Genomic DNA, 16,446 nt, shown 5'->3' on the forward strand with positions numbered 1-16,446 from the left:
AGTATTTACATTTTTCCAACTTATCTTTGACTTTTCTTCGTAACCACACACATGGTGGCTATATATTGCTAAAATATTAGCATTATTGTATTTAAATATTGAATTGCATTAATCGAAATGTACTAGAAACACATAAATTACGAACCAAATTCAAATATTATATCGTATAGGCAGTTCCATTATATTCAATGAATAACTAATGTTGTTGATTTATTTTTGAGTGGTAAAGGAGATATAGACGACACAACTTATAAATTAGAATCGAAAAAAAAAAAAAATCGGTAATATAATTATATATATATAATTTTTTTTGAGAGGATTATATATATATAATTATAACCAACATGTGTGGTTATGAAGGAAAGTAAGTTGGCAAAATGTAAATACCAACCGTACCGGTGAGCTTATAATTATAATCATTATTATCATAATTATTCAGCTCTAGATCATTCGCCACCGATACAATTTACTAGCACACGGTGGACAACTAATTGGTCCTATTAAAAAATTGTTTTTGCATGACAGCATGACCCATTTCTATGAACATTTCAGTCCCATAATTAATTTGTATATATATAAGATAAGATACTCATGTATCACGCATGCGTGATACGTTTATATGTATTTTTTATCATTATAATTGGACTCACAGTATAAAAAAAAAACTAATATCATAATTATAGAAATTAAAATAATGGTCATACTATAATTTGAATTATACGTATATAAACATCATATCAAAAATGTAAAAATTAATGAAGGATTAAATTTTAATTTGAATTAATGAAAAAAAAAATTAAAAAAGGGAAAGGGTAAAAAACAAAATAGACCATGACACCACAATTTTGGCTCTATCATGCTTAAATTTAATAATAACTAGTGAAAAATATACACACTTTTGCGTATGTAAAATATAATTATTTTTATATTTTTTTTTTTTTAAAAAAAAGCAAAACATGGAGTTAATGAGAGGTTTAGTGAGATAGTGAATAGAAAGGATAACCATGGAATAATGTAGTATTTTGGTGTTTTCAAAGGTAGTTAGTATTAGGGATGAACATTATTTCGGTTAAACCGAATTAAACGACAAAATCGATTGAATTCGAAAATTCGGTTCGGTTAATTTGAAAATTTGGTTTTAGTATTAGGAAATTTCTGTTAGATCGATTAATTCAGTTCGGTTTCGGTTTTCGTAAGAAAAAATTCGGTTAATTTGGTTAATCGAATTATAAATAATTAAATTTTAAAATTTTTTATTAGGCTTTACATATAATTTTTAATATTTTTAGTGTGTTTATATTTAATATTGTACTTAATTTTTGTTATTTTTAATTTTTTAAAAGCTTAATGTGTTTTATTATGATAAAAATATCATATTTCAATCATTAATTTTATGAAAGTTTGTATTTTTTAATTTATTTTGTAAAAAAATCGGTTAATTTGGTGACCGGCAGAATTAACCGATTTTAATTCGGTTTGGTTAAATCGTTTTTAGCATAAATTCGATTCGATTCGGTTAGCTTAAAAATATCGGTTCGATTTTGACCGAATTAACAGAATGCTCACCCCTAATTAGTATAGTATTCTCATCTTTTATATAATAATAGAATAGATAATGGATAGGATGCAGTAATTATGAAATAATGTATTTTTTGTGTTCTAAAAAATAGTTAGTAAAGTATTTTATATTTTATATAATAGAATAGATAATAATAACAATAATAACTATAATGATAATATAATGATAATAATAATAATAATAAATAATAGCATACGCGTAATTTACTCAGTTGTGCGGGCTGACTTTTTTTTATTTCAAATGATATTTAATTTCATATTTGTATTATTATTATTATTATTATTATTATTTTTACGTGCTTAAATAGCTTATATTACATCTTAAAATAATGAACATTTTTTATATTTATAAATTAAAAAATAAAATTAAAAGATGATAATTATAAATAGTTACAGAATTATATCTTAAGATATAAGATCACTCCTTCTTCAAGAAGTTCTTATCAATCCCGTCCGTAACCATTCTATTCAATCTTCGTCCCGAAAAGAATCGGGAGAAACCGATCTTGTGCCCGATATATTTCAGGACTCGATCGAATATTTGAGATTTCATCGAATAAGGAGAGAATATTCCGATAATTTTTTTTGCTCAAGGTTTCGTACAAAAAATTAAAAAAAAATACCATTAATTTTGGATAATGGTTCAATATTTTCTTAAGATAAAAACATCAACATTAGATAACCATTAATAAAATATTTGGATACAAATTACTAGATAAAATTTATTAATGGATTGTTAAATTGCATCGCTTTTTTCATATTTATTTATGTATTTTTTTTAATTAAATAATTATAAATATGAATTAATTTTTTTTAAAGAATACGCAAGTGATTATCCAACAATAAACAATTATGTAAAATAAGTGCACAATTAATTGTTGTATGAACGGAAGTCCAAAAACATTTATAGTTCAATCTATTAATAAAATATATTATATAATATTATTTCGAGACGGATCAAAAATCTGGTCCGAAAATGTTTTATTCCCTATCGATCTCTCATGATATTAATTGGGATGGAAAAATCTCGAAAATTTGTGACGGAAAAATTAAGTTTTTTCGAAATAGAAATGAAATTAGATTAGGAAGGATAGAGATTTGGGGAAATATTTTCGGCCCTGATCCTACTTTGACTTCTTGATTTTGGACATAATTTTAAATTAAATAATAAAAAGTATGAAAAAAAAATTAAATAATAAAATAAAATTAGAGTCCTCATAAGATTTGGATATTAGATTTATATTTGGGTGGGCTGCCGACGCGTAGACATCACACGCGGACACAAGCAGTTGTCATCTCCTCCACGATCAGTTTTCCTTCCCTGCTAAGCATTCAAATTTGCAAATTAAGGTTCCACCCGCATCTTCAATAAGCGAACCCTTCATTTCGTCCCCCAACAAAATCAAGGATCAAATATGGGGCTGCTTTCCAACCGGTAAATTTCTTCTTCTTCTTCTTCTTCTTTTTTTTGTTTTTTTTGTTTTACATTCGATCAGATGTATGTGTTTTGTTTTTTTTAATTAATTGGGTGTGTTTGAATGAAAACTGGCAGGATTGAAAGGAGCAGCCTCAAGCCAGGCGATCACATATATTCGTGGCGTACAGCGTATATTTATGCTCACCATGGTCAGTTTGTTACGATTGCTTCCTCTTTTTTTTCCTTCGGTTTGATCTTATTCTAACTCGGAATATGGAAAAAGTTGTGCGCGATGAATGTTGTTATTTTTCTGTTTTATTTTGTCATCTGACTCTGACCGATACCTTATCCTTTTGATTTATATTTTATTGGGGGAAAAGAAGACATTTTTGTTTGTTAGGTTTTATATGCAAGTGTTGGTGTCAATTTGTTCGATGGAGAAGTGTATTTTGCGGAATTGAACTTTAAATACAAGTCTTAGGGAAAGTTACAGTTTTTTTCTTAAATTGGTGGAGAATTGCATTTTAATCTCTGGTCGTGACACTCGAGACATATTTGGTCTTTACAATTTTCCAAATTGTAATGGTCCTTAGAGTCAATTTTCATCAAAATTTGGGTGGCCTTCCTAAAACTTTGGCAATTTAAAAAAATCCTAATAGCCAATCTGTTTCTGTCGCATGTACAAGTCATTTTCCCCTGAAATCAAATTAACCAAAAAAATAGTCATATTTTTTTTAGCTCAATGTTTTAGGGATCCTTTTCTTTTGTTGATTTGTTTTCCTTCATGCTTCTCACCACAAATTCCATCCAAGCCTCGTATTAGAGTCTGAAACCTTGAGAAACAGCCTCAATCTAAGACTCTGTTTGGGTTCAAAATAGCTTTTTTTATTTGAAACAACGGGATAAAGAACACTTGAACAATCTCGGATTGCTAATTACTTTTTAATCCAAATGCTTATATATTCCAACTGAACTTGTGTGGTATAAGATAATAGAAAATTAGCATCAACCAAACCTAACAAATACATCAGGATTGTGGCATGAGGCAAGGTTAAAGTACGGGCCAAGTGTGGCAATTTCTTATATTGTGTGTGTGCGTTGGGGTGGGACTCTTAAGAACAAGGCATTAATAACTGAACCTGCACTTGGAAATAGTAATGCTTGAGAGACATGATTCATGAAGTAGATGATGCTGCAAGCAACGATCATATAGGATAATTGACAGCAAGTTGAATAAGCAACAACTCTCTTAACATTGATCACAGTGGTTGCAGTAGCCTAACCAGTGCGATAGATTAAGGTTTGTTGAGTTTAATTTCTAACTACCGTTTTTTTCATAATTGTCATGCAAAACTGAATTTCATCTATAGATAATTTTATTTATATAAATTTACAGCTAAATACCCATTAGTTTAATTTATTTCCTAAAGCTTGCCGGGGGGAAGTACATTAAAGCATGTTTAGATTTTGGTGAAGTGGATACCATTTAAACTGGCTTTGAAGGAAAAGCTTGCTCTTACCGAGTGAAATACTTATGAGTTCAAAGCGATTATAATACCTTCGCCTTTATTGTTTGCAAAAACTTCGTCATAATTTGTTCAAATTGATGTTTGTTCTACTAAAGCTGATGTGACCACTATTGATTTTGTTTTATCTCCATAACTCATGGTTACTTTAGTTTATAGTTTATACAGACTCATCGTCTTTTCCCTGGTCTCTATATGTGTTCTTTTAGCAAAGTTTAAACTTTGACCCAGCTAAGCATTTTCTTTTACTGGAAAACACTTTCACTGTTGCTGTACATATCAATTGGTTTTTAGTTAACTTTCGGAATATCAACCCCTCTTTGTCTTCACACGAACTTATATGGATGGAAACAAGTTTTTTATCACCCAATACCCATCAGTGCCTGGTAAAATATTTCCATTCCTTCATCCACATCAAGTATTTGGGGTTCGGTTTTTATTTTTGCAAAATTGGACTGTGTTGCATGTATCTTACGCGTCTGGTGTAATATATGTGCAAAGGCTATAGAGGGAAGATATAAAATAAATCCTCGCTTTTGGACAAAAACTGTATGCTTTTGGAATGTTTCCAGTTTTGTTTTGAGTACCACCACGCAATGAACTTAGAATTGATAGCTCATAAGTTTGATATCTAAGAATTTTATGATGTGTTTATAGTGCCAGCAGATGGGTTGCGTTAAATAAATGTAAATAGCGAAGAGATTTACTCATTTGAAAATGAGGGTAGAAGTCTTACTATTGCGGCATCATGGTTATTTCTTGAAGCTAAATCAACCATTCTCTCTCTTCTAAATGTGTGGTGTATTATTACTTTGAAGCTTAATTGTTTCTGTGTTCTTCCAGTGAAATATTTTTCAGGATTATCGTGCCTGCTAATATTTATGTATGCCACAGGAATCTATCTGGGGGACAATAAAGTTGTACATTTCACAAGACGTGGCCAAGAAGTTGGAACCGGTACAGTCTTAGATATTATCTTAGTAAGCTCTGGACCAGCTCGGTCTCATGTGCCATGCCCCACATGTGTCCACGTAGAAGAGGGTCATGGGGTGGTCTCCTCATGCTTGAACTGCTTCCTAGCTGGTGGTGTTCTGTACCGCTTTGAGTATTCTGTCAACCCTGCACTCTTTATTGCAAAAGCACGTGGAGGAACTTGCACCCTCGCCATCTCTGATGAAGATGACGCCGTGGTTCATCGAGCAAAGTACCTTCTTGATAATGGGTTTGGGTGCTACAATGTATTCAAGAACAACTGCGAAGACTTTGCTATTTACTGCAAGACCGGATTGCTCGTGCTGGATCAGAGCACGATGGGCCAAAGTGGACAAGCCGTGTCTATCATAGGCGGCCCCCTCGCTGCTGTCTTGTCTACGCCACTGCGTCTTGTGACGACTAATATTTATGGGATGGCAGCAACTGCTGTTGTGGTTTATTGCGCTAGCCGTTACGCAGCGGACATTGGCATGCGAAGGGATGTTGTGAAAGTCTCCGCCGAAGATCTTACTAGGAGGCTAGCAACTGGTGTGCTTCAGGTACTCGAACCAAGTCTCCCGACTATTTCTGCACCGCCTGCGAATTAATTAGCGTCTCTGTCTGTACGTTTTGAGCACCAAATATTTGGTCTGTGGAGGAAATTTAAAAATAAACGAATGTGTCGTGATCATTTCTCGGCCCAGAAGGCTGCTAGGTGGTGTTTGACGTTAACTTATAACAATGAATTGTGTTCAAACGTTTGATTCATGCTTGTTGAGACACAAGTCGTTTTGTTTGGAATTTTCTGTTGTAATGTGCCACAACTCTTATTTGGCTGTGTTCGTTTACTCCAATTTTTAATATTTGAATAAATTAATTAAATATGCAAAAGAGTCTTTTAAATTTTACGCTATATCATCATCATTATTATTATTATTATTATTATTATTATTATTATTATTATTATTATTATTATTACTACTTAAATAATTTATAGTAACTAAATATTATTACAGCAAATTTGACTTTCCAGTGTATTGGTCATTGTATTAAGGAAAGGGTCTCAGTCAACCAGGTTTACAAAACAAAATCTTCCTGACTTTTGAGGGTCATTAAATGCAAATATTCATATTTTTCACCAAATTGCATTGATTTATTTATTGAAGATATAATATATATATATATATATATATATATATATATATATATATTGGAACGTGGGAACCTGCAGTCGCTACCTTTCGGTGCGCTCTGGGTAAATACCTGGACTAACGCAATAGCCTGTAAACTATGTTAGTCAGGTAAACTACACTGAGAATCGAACTTATGACCTTTGGCCAAAAATTCACCTGCTCTACTAACTTGGACAACTGTAGTTGTCCGTATAAATTTTCACACTTCCACTTTCCTCCAAATATAGCAAACACAACTCTATACTATCACTTTTTAAGAATGAGCATAAATTTACTTTACATTTGGAACTACAATCGCTAGTGGCTACGTCACGGAGTAAAATTCATTTTGATGAAATTCGAGCTAAAGCTCTATTTTTTGCCAACATGGGGAAGCAAGATTTCTTGGTTATTATTTGAAAACTCAAACCTCAAAGTATGATAAAGGGAAAACCAATAAATATTCTAGGGACTTAGAACTTGGTGGCCTCAATTTTATAGTCTTAAATGTGGTTCGAATATAACAAGAAATGGAGAAAATCAGTTGGTCCAATTCCTATTCCTCTAGTGAGTTATAGGTTCCTTGTTTCACTCCCATCCAGCTCTTTTGACATACAAAAACCAGGAGAAATTAAAAAAACATGGTTGAAATTCAATTCCTCAAACCAAATATCACGTTGGACGCCTCGTTTCATGAAAACATTTACATCTCTTCCAAAAATTGCACTCTCATTTCAAGAGGAGAAACCACCCCCTCTTTTCACAACAAATTCCTCTGCCTTCCGAGACTCGTGCACAGGTAGAGGAAGTTGAAGAAAATGGGACCGCCCGACTCGAAAGAGAAACCCGTGATCGGATACCCTTCCATGGGCAGATACGATCAAGCACAGTACCCTGTTCAAATGCACCCCCCCGTCGCCTCCTCCCCTTCACCATTCCATAACCAAGGAAACTACCCGATTTACGCCTCCCCGAATCCGAACCCGCATTCGGAATCATACAACTCGTACTACTATCAGAACCCGTATGTCCCAATGATCCCCGAGGGCAGAAAAACGACCTCATTCGGCCGAATGATGCTCATCTTCATGGTGGTACTCGTAGCCATCATGTGCACCATGAGTCTAGTCATGTGGTTCCTCTTCGGAACCTACATCCCCGGCTTCCAAGTCACGTCCCTCAATCTATCCAACTTCACCGCCACAGAGTCCAACTTCACCGGCAAATGGGATATCAACGTCACCGTCAGCAACTTGAACGAAGACCTCGAAATCCATTTCAGCCAAATCAGATCCTCTGTTTTCTACAGAGAGGCCATGATGGGTATCTCTTCCATGGAGCCTTTCGAGATTCAGAAGAGAGAGGCGGTGCATATGAACGTCAGCGTGCCGGCGGGGCAGATCAGTAATGGTACTAGTGGCTCATCCAACTTGCAGAGGCTGGTGCTGCCGAGTCTTGTGCGGGATCAGAGGAATGGGATCGTGACTTTCAGCTTGAGGTTGGCTTTTCACGTGGATTTTAGATCGTCTGAAATTGTCTACAAACATGAAATTTTGAAGGTGTACTGTGAGAATTTGAAGGTGGAGATTTCGGACAGTGGTGAAGGTACTTTGGCTCGAGATTTGGGGAGTGATTGTTTGTTACGTGTAGTGAACGACAAGTGACATTTCATTCACTCTTTTTTTTTTCTTTTTTGCATTGGTTAGTTTGTATAAATTAGTGTTTCCAATTATGGATAATCTTTTTGCATGATGAGTAATTTTTAATCACGTAAGGATATATACAGATTATCTTCTAATTGAGAGATGATTTTTCTTTAGAGTAGATTATATTTTATCATTGTTTTAAATAGTTTTGTGATTTTTTTTATGTTGCGTCCATATGTCAATGAGTTTATGCTATATCAAAAAAAAGTACATTCGATGAGTTTATACAAAATATTCCGTGAACATGTCAGTGCAAAACAAAAAAAGTACCGATGAACACTACTTTTTATTTTTTGGTTTTTACAGTAAGATGTTTGCACGAATATGTTATGTTGTTTTATGTTTTTTTTTTTTCTTTTAAGCTGGATGGTGAATGAAATGTCGGTATATCTTTTAACAACATGAAATTGTTTATCCCAGTAGATAGAGTCTGGAGTTCGATATCCAGCACATTATATCTTGTATAATTCAGTCAATGAACAAGCATTCGAGGCAGTAGCATTCGAGTTAAAATGCACTAGGACATTTTATGCAATTTGGTGTTGAAAAGGTTGCAATAGAATCTTTAAATGCACCTTTTACACCAACCGAATATTTTTTTATATATTTAGTAAAACTATTAATTGAAAGAATAAAAAAACATGCACCTTTGTAAAAATTTGATTTGAGCATATGTTTTAAACTCACACACAACATGTGTACAAAAAAAAACGTTTTATTTATAACTGCTCGTGACAATATAATCATAAATATTGTTCCAAATGGCATTGTATTCGATTTTTAATAATAATCTTTTAAAGGTTTCGATTGCGAAGTCCAAGGATGATTTATAGGACTATAAGGTAAAAAAAAATGAAAAAAGAAATTAGAATAAGCGAAAATTTATTGTGGAAGCAAAAAGGTTGGGCTTTTGGAATCTGTTGTGGGCCGCCGCCGCCCACACCTTTTTCTGAATGAATATTCTTGGCCTCTTTTTGATGCCTTATCTTCGTAACCTTATTTTGTAATTTCTTTTCTTCAAAGTTTGTTTTATCATCATTTTAAATATTTTATAAAGAAATCACAACCATAATTATTGTACAAATAAAATAATTTTTAGATCCGTCTGCACAAAAATACTAATCTTTATTAGCTTTAAGATATAATATTCATTTCACTTGTAGTGCAGTGATATGAACCTTCTCAATACGTGATAGACCTGGATTCGATCTCATGTAATCGCAAAAAAAAAAAAAAAAAAAAAACCACGTGATTTAAAATTTAAAAAAAAATATGCTGTGAAAACAATATTTAAAATGAGATACATCATGTAACATAACACTGATTATATTGCATAGAATTAAATCGATAAAAACGTAGGTTAGATTAATTTGAACGATTCCTTTCTTGGTGGGACGGGCCTTAAAGTTATTTGGTTCTGGTATATACCATACCCAAACGCGAAGTGGGTGGTTTTGGTGGGCCCAATTAAGCCCAAAACTTATTACTGATTATGGAGTTATCGAACTCGAAGTATATTCAAGAACTCTAATTTTTATTCATCGATAATAATAAAGTCGAGATTCTCCACTCTCTCACCTTTGTTCTATTCTCTCGTTTAGGGTGGGTGCTCGAGCCGATAATGATTCCCAATATTTTGTGTAATATCACCATTTTTTAAAAAAATGTGGACATAACAAAAATACAAGTCTAGCTCCAAGAATTATATTAGTTGAGTCGATGCTCATCTCGAGAAGTTGCGTTATTTATTAATTCGGTCACACCCATTATTCTTATTTGATATATATATAAGTTTTAAGCTGACCACTTTTCAAAAAAAAAAAAAATAGTTTCAAGCTGTCCAACAAATTCCTGCTAATTTCGTCCCCGACCATTAAAATCCAATGCTAGGTTTTAGTTATTTTGTTTTTGATTTTTCGCACCGCTAAAACACGACACTGAGTTTTAGTGGTCGGACACGAAGTTGGCATTCTTTGTTGGGCAGCTGAAAATTTATATATATATATATATATATATATATATATATATAAACTCTTATGAGACTGTTTCACATATCAATTTTGTGAAACAAATTTCTTACTCATATCGATACATAAAAAATACTATTTTTCATTTCAAAAATATTACGTTTACTTCAGATGTAGATCAGATCAACCCTGCAGTATACATATATGTAGTATCTAACTTATCTAAAGTATTTTTAACCAAGAAAAAATTGTAATTTTAGTTCGATAACTTATACAAATTTGATGCACAAATAGGTATGCATTCATCTTCTTTGTTTTAACACTAATGAATCTTGTCTATAGTACCCATGGCCAGCCTAAGCTCATTTTGAGAAGCCTATATAATTAACACATACCCAACCACCATTTCTTCCCACATCCGATCGCCACCGCCACCGCCACCACCATGTCGGAGAAACCAAGTCACGACCACCACCACCACCACATCCTGTGGCCACGTAAAATCACCCGCCGCTTCTGCGCATGCCTCCTCATCTTCACCTTCATCATCCTTCTCACCATCCTCCTTGTCTGGGCCAGTCTCCAACCCCAAAAGCCCACCTTCACACTCCAAGACGCCACCATCTTCAACCTCAACGTCACCGCCCCCAACGTCATCTCCACCACCCTCCAGATCACCGTCAACTCCCACAACCCAAACTCCAAGATCGGCATCTACTACGACACCATGGAGGTGTACGCCGCCTATCACCACCAGCAAATCACTTACCCCACCGTCATCCCCCCCGTCTACCAAGGCCACCGGGACGACAACGTCTGGTCTCCCTTCATCTACGGCACCACCGTCCCCGTCGCGCCGTACAACGGCCTCTCCCTCAGCCAGGACCAGGCCAACGGCGCCATAGCCATGGTGATCAGGCTCAACGGACGCGTGAAATGGAAGGTGGGCAACTTTGTTTCCGGCCGTTACCATCTTCACGTCAGCTGCCCCGCCTATATTCCCATCGGAAATAGCAAGAACACCGGAATTGTCATCGGGAATGCCATCAAGTATCAGCTTTCGCAGACTTGTAGTGTTAATGTTTGATCCATTATATATTTTCATCAACTGTACGTTGAATCCGGGTTTGTTTAATAAATATTGCACGTGTTATCATTAAAAATAAACTAGAGAAATTGTACATCTTTCCCTAATAAATTTTAATTAATTACATGTTTTTTTGTTTAATTTGGGCAGAATATATATATACGTCCGTCGATATCTAGCTAATATATGTTCTCACGTGTGCATGCACATACGCATTTGTATGTTAACATAAGTTTGTGTATATATATACACACGTGTGAGTGAATATAATAGTTAATTTGAATCCTAGACATAAAACTTGGAACGATAGATTGAGAACGTATTTAAATATAATTAATAAATACTTAAATGAAAAACATGATACGGTGGACTATGGAGTATAAATATTGGGCTAGCTAGCTAGCAGTTTTCACTTATAAGTTATAATAGAAATAAATTGGGCTTCAAGAAGGCCTGATCTTTCACAAGCTAATGATTTCCCAACTTGGGCCGGTTCAACTTTGGGCTTTATCGCTTTGATATTTATCAAATTCTCCTCGATTAAAAAACAAAATAATCAATAATCTGTTTATTGACAATAATATTCATTATAATAATAATAATCTATCTATACTATTAATAAAACAAGAGGGATGAATAGTAACTTTTTTTTTTTTTGTGAAGCTTTTTTTTTTTTTTTTTAATTCCAAATCTATCCTTCCATACATTAACTCTTAAACATATTTAATTTTGTAGAGATGCTTAATTTCTCATATTTATATAAAGAATTATCTTACTAAAGCTTATATCATATTTATTTTTCTTAAATTGAAATTTCAAAAAAAAAAAGTGCAAACATATTATGTTTGGCACACAACGTGTGTGCTCGGTTGCTAGTAATAATAATGTTCCAAAGGAGATGTCTAAGTTGGTGGAGTAGATACGCATTTAACAAAGGTTTACCCAATGCACACCAAAAAATAGTCAATGCGAGTTATCAACTCGTAAAAATAAAAAATTATAATGATAATCCTTGTGGAAAAATATCTGGTAAGTTTTCTTTCCGAACCACAAACTCAGACCGGGCACATTACACGCCATTATACTACTTGAAAATATATTGATATAAAATATCTAAACGATTCATATATTTTTTTTCAAACATTTTCTTCCGCATAACATCATGTCAAATTTGTTCAAAAAAAAACATCATGTCAAATTTAATATAAGAATATAATTTTAGATGATTGAGTGTATGGTAAGATAAAAGTATAAATTAGATATTTACTAGTTACACATATAATAATAATAATAATAATAATAATAATAATAATAATAACAACGACAACAATAATAATAATAAGAGAAAATTTCTTTGATAATGTATAGTTTTTATTTTGTGATTTCGGTCATTAATATTTTAAGATTTTAGTTTTAGTCGATTATTTTTGTTTTTTTTTTTGGTAATTTAAGTACTTTTTTCGATGTGTCGCTGATGTGACATCAATGCAATGTTGATGTGGAGCTGACTTGTATAATGTCACTGAGCATTTTTGAATAAAAATACTAAAATTGTCAAAAATCAAAAAATAAAGACTAAAATTGAATTATTAAAACTTAAAACATCGAAATCGCAAAGTAAAGAACATACATAATTAAAATTGTAATTTTCCATAAAATAGTAATAATAATAATAATAATAATAATAATGTTGCATTAAAAGAGATATTATAACCGGAATATAGATATAATATATGGACGTATTAACATTAACTAAAAATTCAACGATATATATATAACTAATAATAAGGCACAAAAAGGTTAGTGAATGTATCAATCAGTCAAAAAGCATAAATCAGGCAAAAATGCAATCATTATTTTTGTCAGTGCAAACATCCAAATCCTGTCCCTAGCTATTTCATTTTATATATATTTGAACGATCGACGGACTACTGACTCATGGAACTTGGTATATATATGTTAGATATGAACTATCTTTTGTCTTTTTTGTTAAAAATATAAATAAATAAACAGGACGATTTTATATTTATATTAAACCAAGTCAAATGAAACTACATCAGAAAGTTGATTTGTTGATCGCCTAAAAAATACAAATTTATAAATATTTCAATCCAAAGCAAGTGTATAGTGGCTTATTATATCACCCGGTGCAGCATATATCGTTCAAACAGTTCGAACCCCACATAATTATGTAGGGCCCGGCCCCCATGAACGGCCCAGATCCACCGGGTAAATTTCACCCGGTGGATCATAGAACTTCCCGTGTATAGTATGAGTTTTATTTGCTTTATACACGTGCCACGTAAAAAAGGTTTGATGTAAAATAGATATTATAATATTTGATAAGTCTAGTGGTTTTTAAATAAAATTTGACATAAAAAAACTCCAAGTTAAACATTAAAATTGACAAATTACAAAATAAAAATTACAAACAAATTAATTTATAAGACCAAAATTATAATTTTCTTATTATCGAGCTTCATGGGCGGCTCCATGTAGGGGCAAGGCCGAAGGGGGCAGTACGCTTATTTTTAAAAAAATTGTATTGATAAATTTTTTGAATATAAGTTTATTTTTAAAAAAATCATATATATAAATTATTATTAATAAAAAATTAAAACTTTATACAATTAATCAATAATCCATGTTTGAAGAGTGAAAATAATTTTTTTCTTCTTTATTAATTTAATTCATATTTGTTGTTAGTCCAACCAAAGTTTTCATATCAAACAATCGAACAGAAGATAAATATTTGAATGATAACGTAATTAATTATATTAAAAATATTATATTTTGTATCATATCGAATATAGTTTGTACTAATTATTTTCGAAAAATTTCAACTCTTAAGAGACATTTTTAGTTAGATCCAAAATTAAAAATATTATTTATATTTTTTTATTATATTTTAATTTTTGCTATCGATGATTATATACATGTGTGTATTATTCTTTAAATTTTTGTCCTTTTTTGATAAAATTTTTAGATACGCTTCTATTGAGGTTAATACATTGACATGTGAAGTACATACGTGTATTTTTTTTAGCTGTTATAAAATGTATGTAAGTAATAGTTAAATTTTTTTGTTATCGTGTTACCTAACTTCTTTGTATTCCATGTGATGGGTTTTTTAAATAAATATTATAAATAAATAAAAATTTTAACAACTATAACAAATATAAAAAATTTAAAGAAATATAATAATATGGGGTTTGAAACCCCACCTTATGGAGAAGTTGGGGTCTCAGACCCCTACTCTTCATTGTGCTTCAAGGAGTCGGGCTCTTAGACTCCGACTCTTTGACAATAACAGTATCATCCGGTATTTTTTTAAAATTTAATTTAAAATAAAAAAATCAATTGAAAAAATAATGTGTGTGTACAAATATATCACGAATATTTTATTCCAGCGTTCGCCATCCCTAATGGAGGACGTGCTTCATGGAAAGCGTCCGCTGTCCTTGATGGATGACGCTTCTTCCATGAAATTTTTTATTATTATTATTACACTTTCTTTTCTTTTTTTGGTTTTTAATTAATCATATAATTAATAAAAATTTTTTATAAAATTATAATTTATTTATTATTAACGTGTAATTTTGGTTTTCAAAATTTTTTAAATTTTAATTATAAATTTTGAATTTGGTGCTCATTTTAAAAAATTATTAAGTGGACGAAAATAATAAAATAAATTGATTAAATGAACTTTTTTGTGATCATCATATTTATAAAAAATATTGGGTAACTTAAATAAAAATATTTTATTTTTTTATTATATATTTTTTACTATAAATTTTATTTTTAATTACAAATTTGGTTATATGAGTTGTTGGTTTATTTTAATTTGTTTGAATTTATGAAGGTCTTTTTAAAACAAAAAAAAAAAAGAGGCCAAAGCCTCTTATTTTAATTCATTGAATAAGAAAACATTACATGGACTAGAAATTTCCAAATAATGAAAACATGGCGTGCACCTATACGTGCTCAAATTACAAAACTAAGATGAATTAATTCGAAAAATAAGAAAACATTACATGGCCAAAGCCTCTTTCAATTATATAAACATACCTAGATGAATTAATTTGAAAAATTTTATGTTTGTAAATATTTTAAACGCAGAATAAAAAATCTCGTTTATATATATTTAAAATTTGAAAGTTTGATTCTAAAAATCTAAAGTATACTTAATAAAAATAAATAAATAATTTTTTAAAAAAATAAAATTTTACAAAATAAATATTAATGCTGAAAATATATATTAAATATACACATTTTTTTTCAAACATAAATTATTTTTTGAATTAATTCATCTAGGTATATTTATATAATTGAAAGACCTTCATAAATCCAAAAAAATTAAAATAAATCAACAATTGATATAACCACATTTGTAATTAAAAAATAAAATTTATATTAAAAAAATAAAATAAAAATTAAAAAAAAATATTTTTATTAGGTTACCCAATATTTTTATAAATATGATGATCACAAAAAGTTCATTTAATCAGTTTATTTTATTATTTTCATCTCCTTAATAATTTTTTTTAAATGCGCACCAAATTCGAAATTTATAATTAAAATCTAAAAATTTTGAGAACCAAAATTACACATTAATAACAAATAAAATATAATTTTATAAAAAAATTATTAATTATATGATTAATTAGAAAACAAAAAAAAAAAGAAAACAATAATAAAAAAAATGCCGCGTAGGAAGCGTCCTCCATTAGGGAATGTGCTTCCCATGTGGCACGTGCGGACGCTGGAATAAATTTAATAAATTCAATACGATCTTAAATTATTTCATTTATGATTTAAATATAATTTTTTTTAAACTATAAATACCCATATTTTTTTGCCATATTTATAAAATTTATATTTCTTATTTTTAAAAATGATAGAAAAATGATTAAATGTTTAGAATAATTATAAACTTATAAAATTATAACAAATTAAACAAATTTACATGTTTAAATCGAAGTCTGAAACCGACACCTCAAAAAGAACGAGGAGTCGGGGCC

The 16,446-nt window shown here is 31.0% G+C and overlaps 3 protein-coding genes across 3 annotated transcripts; all 3 read left to right on the plus strand.

The window, feature by feature from the left end:
• Positions 1 to 2,838: 2,838 nt before the first annotated feature.
• Positions 2,839 to 6,341, plus strand: LOC140876779 (protein LEAD-SENSITIVE 1). The gene is made up of 3 exons (XM_073280514.1): positions 2,839 to 3,013; positions 3,131 to 3,204; positions 5,416 to 6,341. The coding sequence occupies exons 1-3, from the start codon at positions 2,994 to 2,996 to the stop codon at positions 6,099 to 6,101; spliced, it is 780 nt and encodes a 259-aa protein (XP_073136615.1). The 5' UTR covers positions 2,839 to 2,993; the 3' UTR covers positions 6,102 to 6,341.
• Positions 6,342 to 7,483: 1,142 nt separating this feature from the next.
• Positions 7,484 to 8,329, plus strand: LOC140866965 (uncharacterized). Its single transcript, XM_073272036.1, has one exon. It carries the CDS (start codon positions 7,484 to 7,486, stop codon positions 8,327 to 8,329), a length of 846 nt encoding a protein of 281 aa, XP_073128137.1.
• Positions 8,330 to 10,756: 2,427 nt separating this feature from the next.
• Positions 10,757 to 11,549, plus strand: LOC140875521 (NDR1/HIN1-like protein 1). The gene has a single exon (XM_073279225.1). The coding sequence runs from the start codon at positions 10,784 to 10,786 to the stop codon at positions 11,423 to 11,425; it is 642 nt and encodes a 213-aa protein (XP_073135326.1). The 5' UTR covers positions 10,757 to 10,783; the 3' UTR covers positions 11,426 to 11,549.
• Positions 11,550 to 16,446: the final 4,897 nt, after the last annotated feature.

The sequence above is a fragment of the Henckelia pumila genome, chromosome 1 (genome assembly GCF_033568475.1).
Source record: "Henckelia pumila isolate YLH828 chromosome 1, ASM3356847v2, whole genome shotgun sequence".
Classification (NCBI taxonomy): Eukaryota; Viridiplantae; Streptophyta; class Magnoliopsida; order Lamiales; family Gesneriaceae; genus Henckelia; species Henckelia pumila.

Bases quoted from the DNA above. Each gene is read 5' to 3' on its own strand.
- LOC140876779 (XM_073280514.1), top strand. From the start codon at position 2,994: ATGGGGCTGCTTTCCAACCG. The intron at 3,014-3,130 runs GTAAATTTCTTC...GAAAACTGGCAG, and splicing joins ATGGGGCTGCTTTCCAACCG to GATTGAAAGGAGCAGCCTCA. The intron at 3,205-5,415 runs GTCAGTTTGTTA...TGTATGCCACAG, and splicing joins GTATATTTATGCTCACCATG to GAATCTATCTGGGGGACAAT.
- LOC140866965 (XM_073272036.1), top strand. From the start codon at position 7,484: ATGGGACCGCCCGACTCGAAAGAGAAACCCGTGATCGGATACCCTTCC.
- LOC140875521 (XM_073279225.1), top strand. From the start codon at position 10,784: ATGTCGGAGAAACCAAGTCACGACCACCACCACCACCACATCCTGTGG.